Genomic DNA, 18,353 nt, shown 5'->3' with positions numbered 1-18,353 from the left:
ACAGAATAAAATACAGAAGAGCCAAACAAGCATAACTATCTTCTTTTTAAAAGCGATGATACCCCTGCTGCGGTTTTCAAAGTGTTTAATAGTTATTCTAAACGCTTTTGCTGTCTATTTTATTTGTATTTTTTTATTGATACTTTTACTGTCTTTTTTTCTTGTTTTTTATTTGCAAAAAAGCAGTTGACATGTTTGTATCAGCATTTGCATACAATACAGAACATGAATTAATGAAAAAAAGATACAAGAGAGAGAGAGAGAGAGAGAGAGGGAGAGAGAGAGAGAGAGAGAGAGAGAGAGAGAGAGAGAGAGAGAGAGAGAGAGAGAGAGAGAGAGAGAGAGAGAGAGAATAAAGAACATGAAATAAACTTGAAGGTAAACCATTTAAGAATCAATTACAGTATTTAAAATAAAGACATTACAAAATTAAATAGTTCTGGTTGCTTTCTTATTTTCAGATAATGAAATTATATTTAAATAATGATTCAATTCTTGCAAAAAAAAAAAAAAAAAGCAAAATGTAGCTTGGAATTTGTAAATTTGCATTTGTGGGTGCTTTTACCGTCTCGACTCCCTAAACGTGGTATCGTGACGTTCCAATGCCAACCTTCCGCGCATGCGCTTAGTAGACTCCGCCTCTTCAGGGTCTCAGGCAGTGGACAGCGTTTCGTGAAGCTCAGAGAGTGAAGTGGAACAAGCTTTTACAGGTAAAATCTTACTACGAATAAAGATGAATGAATATATGTATGTTTAAATAGGTGTCAATAACAGTTCAGAATGTATACATGTTCAAATTAACAAATGAACAGCGCTCTTCCTTCATCATGTCAAGAATGTTTTGCTCCGTAACTAAATACGTTTCTAACGCACCAATCTGAATGTCTTTTTTCCCCCAGAAATTGACAGGCTTATCCTTTCACTTTAACTAAACAAACAAAAAAAAGCTAATGATAATGTAGTCAAACTTGTGGTCCATCTCACCTTTACCCAAGATTGTTGTCACTTAAAACATAAACGTACTAGGGTAAAGTTGGTTTTATATACTCACATACGTTCAGCCATAACTTGTTAGACGATAAATATATTGTTTGTATGCTACTTTGAATATTCGGGCTGAAATTGCATGCAAGTATGACTTCAAAACAACATTAGCACTATTTGACTGTGAGCAATGCTGTACTTTGATAGTCATTAGCTGCTATAATGTGCGAAATAAAACCATTTTTACCCTACTCATAAAGCCTAGCTGGTTCTATGCGCTTGTCAGGTTGCTCTAGTTTATGTAGGTTAAATGTACAACACATTATGATTTTGATATTCCCAGGAAAGAGGTGGAAGTGACAGAAACATGCTGTTAAATCCAGTCATATCCAAGCTGAGTGGAAAGCTTGTTGTTCTGGCAAGCGCATCTCCACGACGTCTGGAGATTCTATCAAATGCTGTAAGTTTTTTTGTATTTTTATGTTACATTGGCAATGAATATAAAATTAACTCCTCTTCTGCATCGATGAGGCAGGGTTTACGATTTGAGGTTGTTCCTTCCTGGTTTAAAGAAACACTGGACAAATCCTTGTTTAAACACCCATGTGAATATGCAGTGGAGACGGCTAAACAGAAGGCTTTGGAGGTGGCTCAACGAATGCCATTTGTAAGTTGTGTAATAATCGAACAAGCAATTCTATAACTTTCAGTTTCTGTCAAGTTATGGTTTCCCTTTTATTCTGTATCATCCATGGGTTTAGAAACACTTGAAAACTCCAGATATTGTTATCGGAGCGGACACTGTTGTGGTAAGTATTTGTGTTGTAATACATTTTACATGTTATATTGCATCCTAAAAAAACTGTCTTGTTGAAGTTCTCTACTTCCATCCTCAGACTGTCGATGGCTTGATCTTGGAGAAGCCTACAGATAAACAAGATGCTTACCGCATGCTGTCTAGGTGCATTTTAATTTATGTTGTCTTGACTATTTGTGGCATTGTTGTTCCAAATGCAGGTACTGATATCTATTGAAATGAATATATTTCAGGTTGAGTGGGAAGGAACATAGCGTCTTCACTGGTGTAGCTATCGTGATCTGCCGTGAAAAAAATGGTATGTTTACTGTTTTAAGTTAAATTAAAGTCTATTTGTGAAAGAGTTGATCCTTTTCTAAATGCTCCATCTTCATTGCAGGTTCAGTTACAGACTACAAAGTGGTTGATTTTTACGAAGAGACAAAAGTGAAGTTTGCAGAATTATCTGAGGAGATGCTTTGGGAATACATCAATAGTGGAGAGCCCATGTGAGTTTATGCGTAAAAGATTTTCATATAATGTATTGGAGTTTGGTCATCACATTTTCTGAGCATGTTCAGTGAACTTGTTGAACCTGTGGAACTTGGACCCTGGTGGAGTCATTGTTTGCTTTGACGTGTTGAAAATGACAAGCGAAAAGCACATTTTTAAGTAAAGAGTACATTTTAGGGAAGCAATGTGTCCATTCAGGCCCTCTCTTTGGTATTTTACCAAGTTTTGCATGGCAGGTGAATGATAAGACTGACAGATCTGTTTGTGTTCAACAGGGACAAGGCCGGGGGTTATGGTATTCAAGCTTTGGGTGGAATGTTGGTAGAGTATGTCCGAGGAGATTTTCTTAACGTAGTTGGCTTTCCTCTTAACCACTTCTGCAAGCAGTTGGGATTGATTTTCAACAGTCCACCTGCAAGTCCTGCCCACAAAATCAAACGAGACTGCGATGAAGCTTGGACTCTTGTTAACAAGACCACCAATGGGGATGTTGAGCTACTGGAAAATGGTAAAGATGGCAGTTTGACATCTGTGCAAGAACAGAATGTAATGGGATTGGAATTTGCCAAGTGCAACAGACAGGATGTTCCCCACAGCATCATCAGCTTACTGGATGGGTTCAAAGCATCAAAGGTAGTAATTCTGAGTGTGTTCCACACAGATGAGTGTGCTTTACAAACTATCTGTAGGATGTGCTCTCTCCTCTCCATATGCACCAGACACTTTCTTGTATGCACTCCATGCTTCCTTGAAAATGGTGAACAATTCTGAGTGTGCTACACAGATGAGTGGGCTTGACAAACCACCTGTAGTACACACTCTCTGCTCTCTTGATGCATGAAAAAAAAATCTATACTAACGTAGACTTGCCAAAGCACTTATATATTGCTGCTCTCTGGTTATTTGAAGTGCTTAAAAGAAATCATGCCATTATTTATTCACTTCCAAACTTTTTTATATTATAAGCTTTAAATCAGGGATGTCCAAACTTGGTCCAGGAGGGACAGTGTCCTGCAGATTTTAGCTCAAACTTGCTCAACACACCTGGAAGGATGTTTCTAGAAAGCCTAGTAAGGGCTTGGTTAGCTAGCCCAGGTGTGTCTGATTGAAGTTGAAACTAAAACAATACACCGGCCCTCCAGGACTGAGTTTGGACACCACTGCTTTAAATGATTTTATATTAATATTAAACTACATTTTCAGATATTTTTAACAGAGGTGTTTGTGTTGAACATTAAAGAAGACCATGATCCATTAACGTTATTGTAGGAACGACTGGTTCATTTAGAAACTTGTTCACTTTTTTTTTGTACAGTAGGTACCTAAAACTACCTCTGGAAGTGGTCAGAATTGCACAAACCAAAATGTTTCAGACTTTACATCTGAATTTAGGATCGTCCACTTGTGTTGGCATTGGCATTACTTCATAATACATTATGTAAACAAGACCTATAAAATATGAAGTATTTATAAAATACTTAAGCCAAAGTGAAATTTAGCTAAGGATTCTTCTGTTGTGTTTGACTGACTCAATAACACACTGGTCCAGACATGAGTGAATAAATGATGATATTTATTTTTATCTTTATATCAACTATTTATTTAAAATACTTCCTTACAGTTTTATACTGTCATTAGTTCATGTGATTCACAGCATTAAAGGTGCAGTAGGTGATTGTCTTCACAATAATTTTTTGTTGTGCTGGTTGAAAATTTCTTCACAATCCAATAGTAATGATTAAAGTAAATGATCTAAATGTATCTATATTTATATTTTAGGTAAGGCATAAGGCTAAAATATGTTTATCCAATTACATATTGTTAGGTGGACATTTCCCATAATTCTGATAAATAGCCCAAACTGTCAGCAAATGCAGATTTGTACAACTGCGCACATGTTCACGCAGATCCGCCATTTGTGCGTACATGCGCAAAACATAAGTAACAAAACATAAATCAATAGCGCTATTCCACCTAGCCTACTTAACTGAGGTGATGTTGGTTTTATATTCACATCACATTTGTTTATTTTTGAGCAATGATAACCTGTGACACGCTCCCTATTGTGTTTACAATGCGACTCTGAATATTCGGTCTGAAATAGCATGCAAGTATGGCTTAGTAATAAGTGTAATTCCTGCACGCCGCCAACCAACCACTAAGATGAGTTGCTTTAGCACAGCACATAAGAGTGGGTTGTCTGCTGCCATCTTTAAGGTCCGCACGTTCGTGTTTCATGAGGCATGGCTTTGCACAGCAGGGGAGAGACTGTGTTTCAAAGATATTATGCTAACCGGTAAGCATTGTGTCAGATCACCTACTGCACCTTTAAAATACTATCGGAAACTAATGTCTGTTTTGATCTGCACAGAAAATGGGGAAAGTGTTCAGTAACTATTTTGGAACCTATTTTGTTTGTCAGACTCTATTCACAGCATCCAAACTGAAGGTGTTCGATGTATTAAACAGCCCTGGTGGTCTAACATTAGAAGAGGTAGCTGGCCAGATCAACGCTTCTCTTTTAGGCACCGAAAGGCTTCTGGAAGCCGCTGTCTCCTTAGGCCTACTAGAAAGGGTCAGACAGGAAGAGATCAGTGGTAAGATTGACACTGCCTTTTTTCTGTCACAGAAAACACATGGGGTTTTCCTAAATATGAGTTCTGAAACCTCTCGCATTGTCCAATTATACTGTGACATACAAGCACACTCTTTGTTTACTGAATGATGGACTTTGAATACATGGATGTAATTCCTCCTACTGTATGATGCATGTTCTCATTGAAATGTCCGGAGGTGGATTGTGAATGCAACATTGTTTATTGTCTGCTGCAGTGTACAGAAATACAGAACAGGCCTGTCGTTTCTTGGTATCGGACAGCCCAGTGTCTCTGCATGGATATATTCTCCACTGCAGTGATATGGTGTGGCCTCTATTCAGTCATCTAGAGAGCGCTGTAAGGGAGGGCACCAGCCAACATGAGCGGGCCTTTGGAAAGAAGAAAGAAGATGTGTTTCAGGTAAACAAATTATTTTCTCACCCATGAATCATACATTTTTGAAGTTACTGACATTCCAGTACTGAGTAATACGATTTTGTTGATTTCTAGGATGTTTATTACAGTAAAGATGAAGTTAAGATACGATTTATGGATGCAATGCACAGCATCGCAAGGGTGACTGGAAAAGATCTGGCAACCGCATTCGATCTCTCATGCTATAAAACAGCTTGTGATATTGGAGGTATTTATTCATGATTTTTCCTCAAAAAGAGTTAACTTTAATTTAGTTGACTTTTGGTATATGGTTTAAATTACAGATTTATTGGTTGATCTAAAAAATGTGGGTAAAATCATTAAACACTTCCCAAAATGTACAAAAAACAATGAAATCTGTAAATTATATACCAGCAAATATTTGTTTATTATGATTTGTTCTGACCAAAAAATCATATCATGTTTTATTCATGGAAAATAGTCCACAATAATTTTTTCAGCAAATCAAATCAATTTAAGTAAAGATAAAATAAATGTGTTTGATTACAAAACAATATCCTGGATTCTAATTTAATGTCAAGGTTCCCCTCTCAGTAAAGAACAAAAATATATTGATTGTTTGAAAATGATTACACAAATAGATCAAACCACAGTGATGCAAAATTCATGTTGAGACGTGAGCGAGCTGACCACGATAAGATGTGCAGGAACCACTATCCTGCATGTTGTCACGCATAATTTCAGTTTATTATTCTGGAAGAGCTTGTTTTCAAAAGCTGCTTATCTAAAAAGGAGTTGCGAGCTTATTATGCAAATTTCATACACTTTTAATGATTAATTCTCTTAGGGGGTTTTATGCAAGGGGCAAGGGACATCTGTATTTATTGTGGCCTGTATATTCTTTTCCCCTGCGTTGACCTATTTTTAGAACAAAAACAAATTATAATAATAAATGATTAATATAATAATTAATTCAGAAATATGTTGGTGTTAAATATTGCGGAATTTGAATTTATAGTACTAAGCAGAATTGCAAGATAATGCGGTCTTAAGAAGCTTAATAATTTAATTAAACTAAGATGAAAAATGAACATGTAGCAGTGAAAATTTACAATGCAAAAAAAAGACATATTTCAAAATAATTGATGTTCTTTGGATTTTATTTATCAAAGTATACTAAAAAAAAGCTCATGGTTCATGGTTTCCTGAAAGCAAATAAGCAGCACAAGTGCTTTTAACATTGAGATTAATAATAATAATATATGTTTCTTTAGCACAAAAAAGACTGGATTCTGAAAACTTCGTTTTTACAACACAAAATTCAATCTAATTTTAAATGATATTAAACTAGGACAGTTCTTTAAAGTGTAATATTACTTCACAACAATATTACCTATTTACTTTAATTTAAATGCAGCGTAAGAGACTTTCCCAAATTTCAAGTGAAAGTGTAAATATTAAAAAGTATATTAACTGCACGAGGCGTGTTAAGAAATCATTGTGATCTTGCCCAGGTTGCACTGGTGCCATGGCATACGAGTTTACAAAAGCACACCCTGAATTGTCAGTTACTGTATTCGACTTGCCACAAGTCATCGAGATGAGACGTCACTTCCAGCCGAAAGAAAATGATGAAAGAGTGTCATTTGTTGCAGGTCAGTCAAAAACTTCACAGGAACATTTTTGTGATAAACAATTTTATCTATCAATATCACATAAAAAAACATTCAAAGACTTTCTCACTTAACATCTCTTTTTGTTTACAAAATAGGAGATTTTTTTAAAGATGACCTACCTAAAGCTGACCTGTATATTCTTGCACGGGTCCTCCATGACTGGTCTGATGAGAAACTGCATGTGTTATTGAGTAAACTGTCTAAAATGTGGAAACCAGGTATGTGCTTTGAAATATCCTATTGTTGAATTCTTAATGTGTAAAACGTTTCTGAAGTATCAAACATTTTGATGCCAAGTCCCCTCTAAGATAATATTTTCTGCACAAGTGACTCTCTAATGCCCCCTTTTGGCCACTCAAGGATCTCTACACATGTTTGTTTCCTAAAATGTGAATGCTGCTGAATTAAATGCCTTTATGCAATTTTAAAGGGTCACATTTTTGTTTTGGAGGTCCGTGCTCTAATTTGTCAGATGGCCCTGTCTGTTGAGTTTGGTCTATTGCTTAAACCAGTGTTTCCCAACCCTGTTCCTGAAGGCACACCAACAGTACACATTTTCAACCTCTCCCTAATCAAACACACCTGAATCAACTTATCATAACATCAGAAGAGACTCCAACACCTGAAGTTAATGGGTCAGAAAAGGGAGACATCCAAAATGTGTACTGTTGGTGTGCCTCCAGGAACAGGGTTGGGAAACACTGGCTTAAACCATGTCAAAAATTCCTATTGCTATATGTGACCCTGCTCGGAGTACAAAACCAACCTGTAGTTGCATGGGTATATTTTCAATAGGCAAAAATACATTGCATAAGTCAAAATGATTGATTTTTCTTTTGTACCAAAAATTCATTACAATATTAAGTAAGGATCATGTTGCATAAAGATATGTCTTGTCGTAAATTTATAAAATCTCAAGTTTTGATTAGTAATGTGCATTGCTAAGATCTTAATTTGAGCAGCTATCCAAATTTATTAGCATTTACGTTTTTTTTTTTTAAATCCTCAGAATCCAGATTTTCAAACAGTTGTTTCTTTGTCAAATATTATCCTATCCTAAAAACATATATACAATAATAAGTATGTGGCTCAGTGGTTAGCACTGTCACCTCACAGCAAGTGGTTTTCTTCTGGGTGCTCCGTTATCCCCCACAGTCCAAAGACGCGGGTCCAAAAATGCGCTATAGATGAATTGAATAAGCCAAATTTTTTGTAGTGTATGTGTGGACATGTGAGTGTATGGGAGTTACCCAGTGCTGGGTTGCAGCTGGAAGGGCATCCGCTGCGCAAAACAAATGCTGGATAAGTTGGCAGTTCATTCTGCTGTGGTGACCCCAGATTAATAAAGTGACTAAGCCGAAGGAAAATTAATGAATGTTCAAAAAACTCACAATTATGGCAGGTTTTGTGGTCCAGGTCACATATCTTTTATTTACATATTTACACTGTGGTACAATTAGTAACAGTTGGTTTTAGCAAGTATATTAAAGCCCAAATCCTCATCTTCACCCATTCATCCAAAATAAAATTGTTTATCTCATTCTTTAAATACAATGCAGACCTTTTAACATATATTAACACTATTTTTTATATATATATATATATATATATATATATATATATATATATATATATATATATATATAATAATTCTGACTTCAACTGTGTATGTGTATATATATATATACACACACATACATATGTGTATATATATATATATATATGTATATATATATATGTGTGTGTGTGTATATATATATATATATATGTGTGTGTATATATATATATATATATGTGTGTGTATATATATATATATATATATATATATATATGTGTGTATATATATATATATATATATATATATATATATATATATATATATATATATATGTGTGTATATATATATATATATATATATATATATATATATGTGTGTATATATATATATATATATATATATATATATATATATATATATATATATATATATATATATATATACACACATACACACACACACACACTTAATGAAAACTTAGATTTTATTTCAAACTTAAATGATGCCAGTATGTTAGTTAGGTTTAATTTAGATGTTTTTGTTAATATGAAGTAAAAGTTAGCCTCTTAACTCATTAATGCATTAATGCATTGCTAACAAACAGGTTGTGGGCTTCTGGTGTCTGAGATCCTCCTGGACGAGGAGCGGAGAAGGCCGAGTCGAGCCCTGCTTCAGGCCCTCAGTATGACTGAAGGAAAGCAGAGGAGCACAGCAGAATACAGTGACTTACTAGACAAGCACGGGTTCACTCTCAAACACGTCAAACACACGAACAACCTGCTGGATGCCATGCTATTTGTCAAAGAAGACCCGAATGACAAACGAACATTATTAGGCTGTTCTTCAGCTTCCATTGAAACCACAGAACTTGAGTAAAGTTGTTTTTACAGCATCTGCATTGGAAACACTACAACTGACTTCCAGTTCATTGAGTGCAATAAATGCGTTAGCTGTTTTTTTAATAATTTGAATATTTGTAGATGATCATCGCTAATTAGTGTTATTAACTGTTAAATAATGCATTAAATATGGTTTTGAATCAAATAGCTTGTCTTATTTAGAATGTGTGGGACAGAAAAACTTGGATTTGTTCTGTTGACATTTCACATCCACAAAAGTTTACCATGTTATAGAAAGATTATATGTTTTATATATATTATAAAATTATATATTTTAATATAATCGAAATAACATGAGGCATGTGTAACATTTGACAAGTTTTAATTTGTTTTCATAGTTTTGAGCAATATATTTTACAGCAATAAAAGAAGTTCTGTCCAAAATTGAAATGATTTTTCTGTTGAAGAAAAAAGAAGATACTTTGGCAAATGTTTGAAAACCTGGAACTATTGACATCTTTTTTGTACACCTATTTATTTTTATCAATGGTTAGAGGTTTCATGTTTCAAGATATCTTCTTTTGTGTTTAACAGAAAAAGGGAAACACATGGAACCACTTGAGGGTGAGTATAGTAAATCTTGGGTGAACTATCTGTTTAATATGTGATCGCTGGTAAAAATGAAATTGTTTATGTTCACCGTACGTTAGCTAATGTTAAATACAACAACTGGTGTTTCCTATATTATTAATTAAAGAATTATAAACTAAAATAAATACTATTTTGTTCAATTTTAACTAATGGTAACAATGAAAAAAAAAGAATATTAAAGAATTCGTAAAGATTTACATTAGTTAATAGCTAATGTAATGTACACAGTCACGCAACCCTCTGCTTCTGAATCATTAAATATCGCGAGAAGGCTCGGGAGTTTGCAGTGTGTCCTCCGCAGCATCCCCATCACTTTCCGCTCTACCTCTTGCTTCTGCCAGCACGTCTAATATATTAGTTTACTAATATACTGAACCCAATACTACCTTTCTGCCATGGCTGATGCTGCCTTTTCTTTTGCGAAAGACTTTTTGGCCGGTGGGGTCGCAGCGGCTATTTCTAAAACTGCAGTCGCGCCGATAGAGAGAGTCAAACTGCTGCTGCAGGTGAGATTTATCATCTTGACTTCACTTAACGCACTCTGACATGATTCATGATCATTCATAACTCGTATTCCGTCGAATTTAAGAGTAGCTTGAATTATATTTTAGCTTTACCGATGCTCCGCCGACTTTGTCCTTCAGAGGCCATGTTTGAGTTGTTTGCAGCCGTATCTTTTGAGCTTCTCAACGCTCAAATTGACATTGTGGTTTTGAATTCACTCATTTGGATGCTTATTTGTAGATTTTAATGACCCAGTGTATTTTAAGGCCAAAGTGTGAATTTCGAGCAGCAGGAAGGGTTACACATCTGCAGTAGTGTGTCATGTTTCAGGCCCAGACTTTGGTGGGCTACTGTATTAGGGCTGATTTTGCCAAGTACACTGTGTTCCAGGACCACCATAGCCTTAACCTTTAACGTCAATTATATGTAATATATGAAATATTGTCAAATCTGGAAATAGATATATTTATCTTATTATATTAATTTTATTATTATTATTATATATATATATATATGTATATGTGTATACCAAACATTGACTTATAAAGTAAATAATTAACTGTAATAATAATTATAAAAATAATCGTTATTCCTTTGATTCAAAGCTGAATTTTCAGTAGCCATTATAATATGTCTGATTCTAAACATTCTTAAGAAATTGTTCTGTTTTGGTGTTTAAGAAACACTTATTACTGAAAGCAGTTATAATTATATGCTTTTTATTTTTATGAAACTGTGATACCCTAATATGCACATGTTTGGAGTTCATTCTCATTATCAGCATTTTTGGCTGAAAGAAAATGGTCAAAACTAAAATCTACATATATACTGTATGTATGTACAATTCAACATGAATTAGTGCATCAAATTGCAGTGAATATGTACAGTTTTAAATGTGCAAATATTAAGTAGTTCAGTGTTTATGGGGAGTATAAGTTATGAGGAGAGTGTGGGGGGTGTATGAGGGGGGCAAAAGAGTCGGCGGGGGGCAGAGTTCTTTTGCCCCCTCATACACCCCCACATATATAAGCCTAAACTGAAATAAAAATATGATCTGTTAACAGGGTTTCTGGGCGTTTCTTAAAATGTCTTAAATCTCAAAATCCAAATTTTAGGCCTTAAAAAGTTTTAAATTAACTGAAATATTGTGTTGTAGGTCTTAAATCTTTTTTAAACAGGTCTTAATTTGCCTTTGTTCATGTATTGCTACCCAATCTGGCCATAACCCATACAATCACCAACAATCATCTCAATAAAACTTTAAACTTTTTATTTAAAAAGGTACATTTTAACTCTGTTAACTGTTTATAATGGTTTAATTATTTTTCTTACAATAACATTGGTTTAAACGTTCTCCATGTATTTACTACTGAGGACACTGACCTGGACAGATTGTTGTGCGACGGTTTAGTTTATTATAGTTTTTAAAACTTTTAAAGCCTTTTTATTTTAAAGAAAGTTTATATTGGAAAAAAGTGTATCGTTACAAGTAAAGCTTGCTTTTTTTACACAATATTTAAAATATTTAGCTAAGAAATTGCATCTAAAATATTTTAATTGTTTATTATTAAAGTATTATTGTTTATTACTAAAGTGTATTTAATGATAATATTTTTTGATAGGTCAAATAAAAAACTTATTTGAATAATTCATTAGCCTTTATCCCATTATGAGTCTAAAATTTCATTCATAATGGTCTTAAAAAGTCTTAAATTTAACTCTGTGGAACCTGCAGAAACCCTGGTTAAGCACCATAAAACAGTCTCAACTATCAAAATACAACCAGAATGTTTCATGTGAGCAAACCCCAAGCAAACAGTATATTATCCATCAGCTTTTGGGATGCATTTTAGTTTGTAGCTCCATGAAACATTAGAAAACAATAGCAGGCCCCATGTATTTATTAAGAGCAGGCTTTCAGTGTATTTTGCGTCAAATAAATACTTAAAATTCTTCTGTTTAAAGCATCTTTAGCCCTCATAAGACACTATAATGTGTATTGTTTATTCTCATGCATATAGCCAAAAGAACAGAAGTCATGCAAACTCATTACTAGACCAAATTTAACATATTTAGATCTTAATTCCAGTTCGTCCCTGTTAAACCCCAATCCAATATTTAAACCATCAGATTGATTTGCTGCAGGAACAACAAACCACAAAACCCAGATAACATTTAACTCACAAAATGTTGTGTCTCACTTTACAGGTACAACATGCCAGCAAGCAGATCAGTGCAGACAAACAATACAAAGGTATTGTCGACTGTATTGTGAGGATTCCTAAGGAGCAAGGGTTTGCTTCTTTTTGGCGTGGCAACCTTGCCAATGTCATTCGATATTTTCCAACGCAAGCTCTTAACTTTGCCTTTAAGGACAAATACAAACAGATCTTCTTGGGTGGTGTTGATAAACACACACAGTTCTGGAGATACTTTGCTGGCAACTTGGCCTCAGGTGGAGCTGCAGGAGCCACTTCTCTCTGCTTCGTCTACCCGCTGGATTTTGCCCGTACTCGACTGGCTGCAGATGTCGGGAAAGCTGGCAGCACCAGAGAGTTCAGCGGGCTGGCCGACTGCCTGGCCAAAATCTTTAAGTCAGATGGCTTGCGGGGTCTGTACCAGGGGTTCAACGTCTCGGTCCAGGGCATCATCATTTACAGGGCAGCCTACTTTGGAGTCTATGACACTGCTAAAGGTAAAAGGCTTGTGATTCAGATGATAAGGATGAGTTGTGATTTCCAGTTTCCAAAATGAAAATTAAAAATTAAACTGGATTTAAAATTCCACTTTAAAAAAATAAATAAGGGCGTCACGGTGGCACAGTGGGTAGCACAATCGCCTCACAGCAAGAAGGTTGGTGTTTCGAGCCTCGGCTGGGTCAGTTGGCCTTTCTGTGTGGAGTTTGCATGTTCTCCCCGTGTTTGCGTGGGTTTCCTCCGGGTGCTCTGGTTTCCCCTACAGGTCCAAAGACATGCGCTATAGTTGAATTGGGTAAGCCAAATTGATTGTAGTGTGTGTGTGTGTGAATGCGTGTGTATGGATGTTTCTCAGTGATGGGTTGCAGCTGGAAGGGCATCCACTGCGTAAAGCATATGCTGGATAAGTTGGTGGTTTATTCTGCGGTGGCGACCCCAGGTTAATAAAGGGAATAAGTCGAAAATAAAATGAATGAATGAATGTGTGTGAATGAGTGTGTATGGATGTTTCCCAGTGATGGGTTGCAGCTGGAAAGGCATCCGCTGCGTAAAACATATGCTGGAAAAGTTGGTGGTTCATTCAGCTGTGGCGACCCCAGGTTAATAAAGGGAATAAATTGAAAAGAAAATGAATGAATGAATGAATGTGTGTGTGTGAATGAGTGTGTATGGATGTTTCCCTGTGATGGGTTGCAGATGGAATGGCATCTGCTGCATAAAACATATGCTGGATAAGTTGGCGGTTCATTCCGCTGTGGCAACCCCTGATTAATAAAGGGAATAAGTCGAAAATAAAATGAATGAATGAATGTGTGTGAATGAGTGTGTATGGATGTTTCCCAGTGATGGGTTGCAGCTGGAAAGGCATCCGCTGCGTAAAACATATGCTGGAAAAGTTGGTGGTTCATTCAGCTGTGGCGACCCCAGGTTAATAAAGGGAATAAATTGAAAAGAAAATGAATGAATGAATGAATGTGTGTGTGTGAATGAGTGTGTATGGATGTTTCCCTGTGATGGGTTGCAGATGGAATGGCATCTGCTGCATAAAACATATGCTGGATAAGTTGGCGGTTCATTCCGCTGTGGCAACCCCTGATTAATAAAGGGAATAAGTCGAAAATAAAATGAATGAATGAATGTGTGTGAATGAGTGTGTATGGATGTTTCCCAGTGATGGGTTGCAGCTGGAAAGGCATCCGCTGCGTAAAACATATGCTGGAAAAGTTGGTGGTTCATTCAGCTGTGGCGACCCCAGGTTAATAAAGGGAATAAATTGAAAAGAAAATGAATGAATGAATGAATGTGTGTGTGTGTGTGTGTGTGTGTATGTGAATGAGTGTGTATGGATGTTTCCCTGTGATGGGTTGCAGATGGAATGGCATCTGCTGCATAAAACATATGCTGGATAAGTTGGCGGTTCATTCCGCTGTGGCAACCCCAGATTAATAAAGGGAATAAGTTGAAAATAAAATGAATGAATGAATGTGTGTGAATGAGTGTGTATGGATGTTTCCCTGTGATGGGATGCAGCTGGAAAGGCATCCGCTGTGTACAACATATGCTGGATAAGTTGGCGGTTCATTCCGTGGTGGCGACCCGAGATTAATAAAGGGACTAAACCTAAAGAAAATGAATCACTGAATGAAAAATAAATAATAATAATAAAATATTTAAATTGATGTAAAAGTAAACTGTGGTTCAATACAATGTTTGAAAAAAAGGAAAACAGAAAAGAAAATAGATAATGGCAGAAAATTACAAAATGTTCCTTTAAGTTGACAACACAGTGCAATGCAACCAGTATAAAAGCATTAACATTTCTTGAATTAACACATATTTTTATGGAGTGTAGCAGTAAATGCAATGCAGAGTTGTAATTTCATAATTTGGAGATATAATTTAAATAATGAACTGATGTAGTTTTTAATTAATATTTTTAATAGATGCATTTTGTGCTGTAGATGATGATGATAAGTTGTGCATCACTTTAAAATATTAAGTAAATTATAAGGAAATTATAAGTAACTTGAACAAGTTCAATACACTGTAAAAAATGAAATAGATAATGGTAGGAAATGACCAGTACAGTGACAGTACAGTTCCATTAAAATGACAGATATTTCCTTCAAGTTTAAAACACAATGAAATGCAAGCTGTATAAAACATTATCATTTTGCCAATGTAACATATATTTATGGGTTGTAGAAATAAACAGAACGCAGAATTGTAATTTTAATGTTTGGACATAGAATAATGAACTAAAAAAGTTATAACAAGTTATAATAAGAAAATGAAATACAAACCCAGAATTTGGCTTGTTAAATCCAGATTTTTTAAATATATTTTCTGTTTAAATATTAATGTGTCATGTTTATTGTTTGTTTTATATTTGTGTCTGTATATTTTTTAGACTGAATGAAAATAAGAAATATGTTTGTGTATACACACATGCATACATAAATATATGACAGATCATCATGCTAGACAAATATAATAATAAAAATGTTTATTTATTTATTTCATCACTTAATCTTTGTGGCCCAGTGTGGACTAACACATAATTTCAGAGCATGCATAACTTCTTTCTCTTTGAATTCAATGGGGTATATGCACACAGACTTTTAATTTCAGTCAGCCAGCCTCAGTGCCTCCGGTGAACCGTCTTTCTATATAATATACATATATATATATATATATAAATATATATATATATATATATATATATATATATATATATATATATATATATATATATATATATATATATATATATATATATATATATATATATAAAATGAAATATAAATTATATTATTAATTATCTTCACTGCCTGATAGATATCTGATATGAAGTGGGTCTGAGACCAGACAAGAAGCACTGCATTAAAATTCATTTCCCCCCGCCATGTCTTTAAAATATGACAGTTTATTTTACCCCAGTATTTTCAATGGAGTTTCTGCACAGCCCAGTCTTTCATCTTGTTTTGTGCTTGAAACGAGTTTGTTTAACTAAATACATTGTAATTACATTACAACATCGATGCTGTAATAGCAACCGTATGAAATTGAAAATAGTCACATTTAGCTTTCACTGGAAGTTTATCATTGGTTAAAAAACACTAGCTGTGCATAGAGCCCATTCAGCCTGTATTGTGGCCATTTTTATTGTTATTTACACAGCCAGTTCTTCTTAATTCTGTTGAATTTATGCATGTTTTCTTAATTATGCTGGTCTGCAGGCATGCTTCCCGATCCGAAGAACACCCACATTGTGGTCAGCTGGATGATTGCACAAACTGTGACAGCAGTGGCTGGCGTGATCTCCTACCCATTCGACACTGTGCGCCGTCGTATGATGATGCAGTCTGGGCGCAAAGGAGGTATGCAGCACACACATGCTCAAACATATGCACTCATTTGAATAACTCGCCGTTTTCCATCAAGTGTGCATTTATTTCAGCTTAAGCCTTTGTCTTTTGTTTTCCCAGCGGATATTATGTACACTGGAACCCTTGACTGCTGGAGAAAGATCGCTCGTGATGAGGGCAGCAAAGCGTTCTTCAAAGGAGCTCTGTCTAATGTACTCAGAGGAATGGGGGGCGCTTTTGTTCTCGTGCTTTATGATGAATTCAAGAAGTATATTTAAACTATATATATACTAAATGGAAGTAGAGTAGCTTTTACCACAGCGCTTTATTAAGCTTTAACCAAACCCTCTCCACTATGCACAGATGCGGTCTTGGTTAAATTGTGTTAGAGAACAATATAGCAATTAATATTTTTAATTATTTGTATTTGTTGTGTTTAGAACATGTTCTTTCTTCTTATGACAATGTTTTATCAAAAGAAAGCAACAGTGTGTTATTAAAAGCGATAGTTCACGTAAAAATTAAATGTTATAGTTTACTCATGCTCAGGCAATCCTAATGCAGGTGATTTTTTTATTTATTAATTGATTAAAACAATTTTTTTTGTGGGAATAACTCTTGGTGATGCATAATATACTACAGCTCCTGCACTGTAAAAAAATACTGATTGGCTTAATTTTTTAAAGCTAAATCAAATTCACCTTATGAGTCCATTGAACTTATATTATGTTAAACTGACTTAAAACAGCTTGCGTAACATAAAATGAACTTAGTTTAATAAGTTACAATGAACTAAAAATATATGTTGTTATGACTAGTTGGTTATATAATTTTTTACAGTGTGGCATTTTAGTGGTCACGAAACCTAGAGGCTACACATAAACATATATAGAGCAATATCATCAGGAGCCACGGGTATTAGTTTTGTTGTGCCTTGATCTGTTTCTCCATCTCTCAAAGATTGTGTAGCTGTTAAATCAACAAGAACCAGTGTTGGGCAAGTTACTTCAAAAAGATTATTTATTAGAGATAACATTAAACTTGTATTTAAATTACTTTTCTAAATATTTTGTCTGAAAGTAGCATAAGGAATAAATAAGGAATTTAATCCCTTGGCTTAATACTGATTACAATTCCTATAAGTTTCCATGCATAGACAATAGAACTCTTTTAATTCTTGAAATTGGAGTCAAACAGGGCCTTTTAGCATAAAAAATAACACTTATCCACATTTGTCAATTAAGATATGTTAATTACTAATTACTTACTAGAAACTAATTACTTTGTAGGGCGACGCGATTGCTCAGTGGTTAGCAGGAAGGAAAATGAATGAATAAATGAACATTAAAATTGTATTTAAATTACTTAACTGGTAAAATTACTAGAAATGTTAAAATATATGTACAAAACATGAAAGGTTTAACGTAATTACAACATTTTTTATACATAGCATACATGGTTATTAATTTTTTTTTATTGAATTTGTTGTTTCTAAAGCATGTGCAACAGGATAAATGTAAATGTCTTTGCCTAAAAATAGAAATATTCTGCTAAAAATATATGATTCCTTCTCTGAAGTGATTTATACAGAACTGTTGAATTTACATACGGCAAGTATATTATAAGTAGGTCCACACGGAATCTGCTTGCAGAAATCTGCAGATTTCCGCGGATTTTTAGCTCATCATTGAGTCTACGTATTTACTTGTGTAAGTGTGTGTAATTTTATATTTTTTCAGTTTTTAAATTCATTTGTTAATATTTATATAAATTAT

At 34.6% G+C, this 18,353-nt stretch overlaps 2 protein-coding genes across 2 annotated transcripts; both read left to right on the top strand.

The window, feature by feature from the left end:
• Nucleotides 1–625: 625 nt before the first annotated feature.
• On the top strand, nt 626–9,564 carry asmtl (acetylserotonin O-methyltransferase-like). The gene is made up of 14 exons (XM_056465606.1): nt 626–710; nt 1,328–1,444; nt 1,520–1,651; nt 1,746–1,793; nt 1,881–1,945; nt 2,035–2,099; nt 2,181–2,289; nt 2,569–2,926; nt 4,716–4,890; nt 5,126–5,310; nt 5,401–5,533; nt 6,801–6,941; nt 7,058–7,180; nt 9,125–9,564. Exons 2-14 carry the CDS (start codon nt 1,352–1,354, stop codon nt 9,394–9,396), a joined length of 1,899 nt encoding a protein of 632 aa, XP_056321581.1. The 5' UTR covers nt 626–710; nt 1,328–1,351; the 3' UTR covers nt 9,397–9,564.
• Nucleotides 9,565–10,263: 699 nt separating this feature from the next.
• On the top strand, nt 10,264–17,831 carry slc25a6 (solute carrier family 25 member 6). The gene is made up of 4 exons (XM_056464872.1): nt 10,264–10,516; nt 12,723–13,209; nt 16,450–16,590; nt 16,699–17,831. Exons 1-4 carry the CDS (start codon nt 10,406–10,408, stop codon nt 16,854–16,856), a joined length of 897 nt encoding a protein of 298 aa, XP_056320847.1. The 5' UTR covers nt 10,264–10,405; the 3' UTR covers nt 16,857–17,831.
• The last annotated feature ends 522 nt before the right edge of the window (nt 17,832–18,353 follow it).

The sequence above is a fragment of the Danio aesculapii genome, chromosome 9 (assembly GCF_903798145.1).
Source record: "Danio aesculapii chromosome 9, fDanAes4.1, whole genome shotgun sequence".
Classification (NCBI taxonomy): Eukaryota; Metazoa; Chordata; class Actinopteri; order Cypriniformes; family Danionidae; genus Danio; species Danio aesculapii.
This window is presented reverse-complemented; position numbering and strand designations above follow the sequence as displayed.

Coding starts and splice junctions, on each gene's coding strand:
- asmtl (XM_056465606.1), top strand. CDS start 1,352: ATGCTGTTAAATCCAGTCATATCCAAGCTGAGTGGAAAGCTTGTTGTT. Junction 1,794..1,880: donor TCGGAGCGGACACTGTTGTG/GTAAGTATTTGT, acceptor TTCCATCCTCAG/ACTGTCGATGGCTTGATCTT. Junction 6,942..7,057: donor AAGAGTGTCATTTGTTGCAG/GTCAGTCAAAAA, acceptor TTTACAAAATAG/GAGATTTTTTTAAAGATGAC.
- slc25a6 (XM_056464872.1), top strand. CDS start 10,406: ATGGCTGATGCTGCCTTTTCTTTTGCGAAAGACTTTTTGGCCGGTGGG. Junction 13,210..16,449: donor AGTCTATGACACTGCTAAAG/GTAAAAGGCTTG, acceptor GCTGGTCTGCAG/GCATGCTTCCCGATCCGAAG. Junction 16,591..16,698: donor GCAGTCTGGGCGCAAAGGAG/GTATGCAGCACA, acceptor TTGTTTTCCCAG/CGGATATTATGTACACTGGA.